At 41.7% G+C, this 6,145-nt stretch overlaps 1 protein-coding gene across 1 annotated transcript in view; it reads right to left on the reverse strand.

The window, feature by feature from the left end:
• Positions 1 to 4,512: 4,512 nt before the first annotated feature.
• The window catches only part of LOC134441550 (meiosis inhibitor protein 1-like), a 122,064-nt gene continuing 120,431 nt past the window's right edge, over positions 4,513 to 6,145 (reverse strand). The window contains exons 30-31 of the mRNA XM_063191912.1: positions 5,717 to 5,835; positions 4,513 to 4,817 (exon numbers count right to left, since the gene is read on the reverse strand). Coding sequence (XP_063047982.1) covers positions 4,751 to 4,817; positions 5,717 to 5,835 — 186 coding nt within the window. The 3' untranslated portion in view covers positions 4,513 to 4,750. The remainder of the gene's footprint in view (positions 4,818 to 5,716; positions 5,836 to 6,145) is intronic.

Raw genomic sequence — 6,145 nt, forward strand, 5'->3', positions numbered from 1 at the left:
AAACAACAGTACAAAAGATATTAATAAATCTTTTTTATACACAAAACACGTTCTGAACTATATCACTTGAAATGGTTTAGTTAAAATTAATTTTAATATATACTGTTGTATATATAATTTATATATATATACACACACATTAACTTAAATTTCTTTTAACACCCAGTAAGAAGTGGTCTGTCCGAATCGCAAGGGTCCACAGGGTCCCCCGTCCACACCTGATCTCCACTGGGTCCCTGTTCAGAAGAGCGCAAGCATGTTCATGTTTTTTGTTCTGGTTTGTTTTTACATCATTCATGAAATAAAACAAAAAAAGAGTATAACAGGAAAACCAGCGCAGTGTTACAGCTAAGTTTCCATTGTGTGTGTGTGTGTGTTTTTTTTTTGCACTCTTCAAAGTCTGGTTCAGTCCCTGTAGCTTTTTTTTTTGTTTTCACAAAAGTGCCCCAAACTTTCCTCTTATCCCGTGACCCATAGAACTTAACACAATGTGTTAAAGGATACAAATACTGATATGCACAAAAAGAAAAGAGCTAAAGTCTGGCCTCGGCTAATCAAAAAAACAAAAACAAAAAAAAAGGAACGGTGAAAGAAGGAAGAAGTGAAGTGGGGTTTGGGGTGGGGGTAGTCAGTCACTTTGTACAGAGGTGAGAGCACTTTCTGCGGATAGAGTTCCATGTCCAGAGGTCACATACCAAGGAGGGAAGAGGTGAGCGGTGAGAAAGAGAGTGTATATGCCTGTGTGCATGGTTTGAGCAAATGTGGCATTTATGACAGAATAAAACTGATATAAGATAGATAGACAGACAATAGATTAAGAAAGAAAGAACATCTGAGATGGAGAGATACAGACAGAGAGACAGGCAGAGAGAGAAATATTGAGCTCACTGATCAGATGTATGATGGTAGAATGCTGGTTGCTGGTCCGGAATGCTTAGCTTAGCTGCAGCATGTTGGGCTAGCTCGCATAGCTCCGAAGCCAGCGGCCTGCTAGCCGCGTTTTCTGCGTCAATGGTGGATCCTCGATGGATGCCTCGGTTGGTGCACTAAAATCGCCATAATCCTCGTCGGACTCTGCACCGAACACGAAATAACCTTCAGACTCCGGAGGGAAGTCTCTGGGTAGGACCAGGGGTGGCGTGAAGCCGGCCCTGGGTGCCATGTGCTCAGGGGAGTGAGTATGCTCGGGGCTGAGTTAGCAGCTCCATGGCAGTGTTCATTTCGTTCTTCGTTTAACTCAAGGAAGAGCGCGACACTGCTTCTTCACAATTCACCACTTTTTTCTTTTTGTGCTGACGTTTCGGCACTAGGCCTTCATCAGAGTAACCATACCACAAGTGAAAAGACTTCTTAAATAAACAAGTGCATCATGGGACACCCAATAGGAGGTCCCTCCCAATAATTACAACATGGATGTGAATACTATTTACATATATACATAAAAATGTGTTCATTTCGTGACAAAATATTTTCGTCATAATTATCGTTAACGATTGTTTTTCCCCTGACGACAATAAAACGATGGCAAAAAAACAGCATGCGTTTGTACGAAAAATAACGATATTGATTTATATTTTCGTCAAAAAAATTTAACCCTATCGCGCCGGATGCATCATATATGTCTCATCAAATTCAAAGCCCTCTCCACGCTGACACACAAAAAAAATCGATCTGAAAAACATCCTGCGTGTCATTTCCAAACGTCCTGCAGTACACGGAAACCGCCACAAGAGAGCAGCGGTCGACAACAAGTTGACCACAGCTCGGCGAAAAACAGGAAAATGGGGTAGAAGCGATTTCCCTGACCGACGCTGAGATTTCGTCAAATTGCATAAGGTTTGTGTACAAATTTCCGAAATATAACTCTACATCCTTTAATTTGAACACTTGCTTTGTGCAATTAAGCAAGGAAGAGTTTATATTTTTACACCGTGTTGCAGAGAGATCGTGCTAAAACTGATGAGACATATAAGCACCATCCGGCGGTGGCAGGAAGTCAGCCATCAATGCATTTGCTCCATAGGGAAACTTACAAAGCATACCACGACGATCGTTTAACAAAACACACAAGTTGTTTTACTTCAAGACAAAGATATTGCCTTAAGAAACAGGTTTTACTTGCAATTTTGAAAATGCAATGCAAAATGTTGAAATTATGATCTCGTAAAAAATGCATTGAAGTGAATGGAGAAATGGTCCAATTGTAGTAATGGACCCATATATTCAAATTACACATCAAAAATGAATAATGATCTATATTACACTCATAAATAGGTTGTTGAGCATTCGATCAGCTATGTTTTTACATAGATTTTAAAAAAATTACCCAACCAGGCTGTGGGAAATGTAAAATATGGTCCTGCTAAAACAAGGATAGGCTTTAAAAAATGGCAGGATCTCACTAAATATTTAAAGATAATCCTCAAATTAAATTGTCTGACAACTTTTTTAAATTAAAAAAAAGTTGTAAATGCATTAAAAGTCATTTTTCAATGGTCATGAAATTGGAATTTCCATTCATTAAAAGCCTGATGCATCATATATGATGCATTAAATATCTCAGCGACCTTAACAAAATTTAGATTTTTTTTTTTACATTTCTTATAAGGGACCAATATTGAAGCAAATTCCAAAAAATTAGAATTTTCTCTCATTGCTTTCATGGTTCAGGTTTCACAGGGTTAAATGTGACTACAATACCACCGGAGACAAAAACCAATAGGAAGCATTTTTGTTAATATGTTACTGAAACATTGGAAAAGAATTGTCTGCTATTTCGCAAGTCGCGACCCTCATCTGCTCCGCGTCTCCTCCCTTCTCCCCTCCCTCACACACACACACACACACACACACACACGCAGCAGGCACAGTGACAGGCAGCGTCGGTGCCGCAGTAGCAGCAGTAGCCTACTTTTCAGTGCAATCCTGGCTGGAAAAAATATTGTTGCCCATTTATCCATGACGAAGAAGTTTATGCAGTTGTGAAATAGTGGTGGTGCTGTCGCACATAGCAAACATCTTTCTCTAACGATGCATTTTTGCAGAACTTCTCCACTCCCTTCATGAACCTGCTACCCGACAGTCGTTGTCTGATTTTTTTTCAACGTTCGCTAATGTTTGTAATTTAAGGGTCTATGCGTAGGCACAAGCCTTCTGATAAGAATCACTTAAGTGCCGATCGCAAAGGATTCGGAAGTGTGGAGTTTTGCGATTTGTTTCAGTCAAGGACACTGAAATAGTTAGTGAGCCTTCCACGCCTTCACATGCGTTAGTGGGGGAGAGTTATTTGCAGTTATTGCAATAACGTCTTACAAATGCATGCAACCATGGACACAACCATGTCAACAAGAGCGCGTGTGCCATCACAACTTTGCATCAAGCAAATAATATGCAATAGCTTGCAATACGTGCATGAGAGAGAGAGACGTCTTCCAACAGGTGCCGTGCCTTTGTAACGCTTGCATACAGTAGGCTACTGTACCCCGCAACGTTCTTGATTAGGCCTACTGGTACTGTATACCCACAAGTATTTTTTCATAACGTGCAGTCCCGTTTTCCCCCGAAGTCGTTTTAAAATATCGACAGAGATTTATGAGTGTCGCGGCCATGATTTTTTTACACATTGGACACACTGGCTTATAAGAGGCTCTGGCAGTTTTTGACAGTATTTTATTATTTTATTATACAATATGTCATTTTAATCATTGATTTCCCCAAATGGTATTTTAGTTTGACAATTTTATAGAGAAGTTTAGACAAGAGGAAATGAATGTAATATTTTAGTTGACTAAAATTATTTTAGATTTTGTCGACTAAAATTGTATGAATTTTAGTCGACTAAAATTAGACTACAACAAAAATTATTTAGATGACTAAATTGTGACTAAAACTAAAATTACATTTTCGTCAAGAGACTAAAACTAAAACTAAATTAAACATTCCTGTCAAAACTAACACAGCTCCATGGACTCCTCCTCGTTCTCTCCCTCAGTTACCTTCGTGGGTGCTGGGTTCAGTTCCGTGTCATCCACGGCTAAACGAGTCCAGTGATCAAGATGTTGAAGTCAAACGAAACTGTTGGCACTCAAAGCGAGTGAACTCACACCGGCTTTCGCGAGTTACAAGCCACACGGTTGGAAGCTAACTATGAAAAATGCTAAGTACAGTAGGTACGAGCTGTTGGACATCAAAATTCGCGAAGCGAATAAGAAGACAGAGGAATGGGCGTCAGGGGTATTAAGGAGTAACGCCAGAGGGCTGGTCTAGACTGACGCTTCCATCTGCCATTCGGCATGATTTTAGTACTGAGCTTCGATTGGATCATCTGGCGATCGATCAAGTCCCATGAGTAATAGGTCGCAGTTCCTGCGATAGGGAACCTCTCTCCTTCAGCCAGCGCAGATGAGCCCCAAGCACTGTCAGCAAACCAGAACGGGAAGGATTGGGTAATCAATGTATAATACCGACAGCAAGGCATTAATATTATAATAAATAAAATATCACACACTCATACTTTTTAAACAGTAAGATTTAATATAAAAGTAAAATGGCAGAAAAATATATTTAACTTGACTGTCTCTCCTATTTATGCAACACAGTGGGTAAACATTGTTAGATGGTTTATTAGAATTCATAAACATTTCTTAAATTTTTTTTTTTTTTTTAAAGGCTATCAAATCTATCCCTGGCTTCATGAATAAATAAATAAACACGGCGAAGAAGCCTAAATCGAAAAGGCCAATTGATCCATTTAGTGACTGCTGTATCCTGTGTTGAGTGAGAAATCGGATGAGCAGTAGGACAGGTCTCCCTGACGACTGAAACAAAGAAGAAGAAAAAAAAAACACAGCAAAGAGAAAGGAAGGGGTTGGTGAAAGTTGTCATAGTTCAGGACAATTAAGGAAACTGAGTGTGATATGATTTAGTAAATTTGTATATTTTTTTTTTTTTAAATATATTTTTTAGGGGCTTTTATGCCTTTATTTGACAGGACAGTCGAAGATGGTGACAGGAAGCGAATGGGACAGAGAGACAGGGGAGGATCGGGAAATGACCCCGGCCGGACTCGAACCGGGGTCCCCGTGGGTGGGCATGCAAGCCCAAATGTGGGGGGCTTAGCGCGGTGCGCCACAGCGCCCCCAAATTTGTATATTTTTATGACCAATTTCCCCTAAAAACGGTGCCAGTGAGTGGTCCACTATAACATAGTGAGAGGCACTTGGGAAATCTGTTTTGCTGCCTCAATATATCTTTTAATTTTGAATGAGAGAACCATCCGTCTTCAACCTTGCACTGCGTTGCACTAGAGAGGTTGCATTACTTGGCATCTGCTGTCTGAGACGGGTTCCCTGGCTGTGCGTGTTTAGCATACGCTCAGCAGACTAGACCCAAATAACAATCTTCATGCTCTACACATCAACAGCCTGATGCAACAGCATAACATCAAGCACACAATGACACCATTAAAAAAGCGGAGACAGAGTTGGAGAGATCTTCAAGGATGTGTGACTGTGTGTGTGTGTGTGTGTGTGTGTGTGTGTGTGTGTGTGAGGGTGTATTGTGTATGGTAGTACAGATGTTTGTGCTTCTGTGTGTACGTGTATACACGTGTGTTTGTGCTTCTGTGTGTGTGTGTGTGTGTGTGTGTGTGTGTGTGTGTGTGTGTGTGTGTGTGTGTGTGTCTGTGTCTGCGTGCCCATGGCCAATTGAAGGATACAGGACGGTGTTGGGCGGCCGCGTGTCATGGGTGGGAAGATGAGCCAGGGTCTCCAGTAGGGAAGCTACCCTGTGGGTGTGCTGCTCAGACGAGGCCTTCAGACAAGCAGCCTGCTGCACCTGATGGGAACACAGGGGGCAAGAGAGAGAGAGAGAGAGAGAGAGAGAGAGAGAGAGACAGGGGGAGAGAGAGAGAGAGAGAGAGAGAGAGGGGGATGGAGGGAGGGAGGGAGAGAGAGATACAGATAGAAAGAGGGGGGTTTGAGAGAGGGGGAGAGGTAGAGAGAGAGAGAGAGAGAGAGAGAGAGAGAGAGGGAGAGAGAGAGAGAGGGAGAGAGAGAGAGGGGCGTGTGAGGGCGAAGGCAGAGGCAGAGGAGAAGAGAAAGACAGAAAGGGCAAGGCAGTGAAGGAGCAGTGGAGGTGAGATGAT

This window comes from Engraulis encrasicolus, chromosome 2 (assembly GCF_034702125.1).
Source record: "Engraulis encrasicolus isolate BLACKSEA-1 chromosome 2, IST_EnEncr_1.0, whole genome shotgun sequence".
In the NCBI taxonomy this organism is placed as follows: domain Eukaryota; kingdom Metazoa; phylum Chordata; class Actinopteri; order Clupeiformes; family Engraulidae; genus Engraulis; species Engraulis encrasicolus.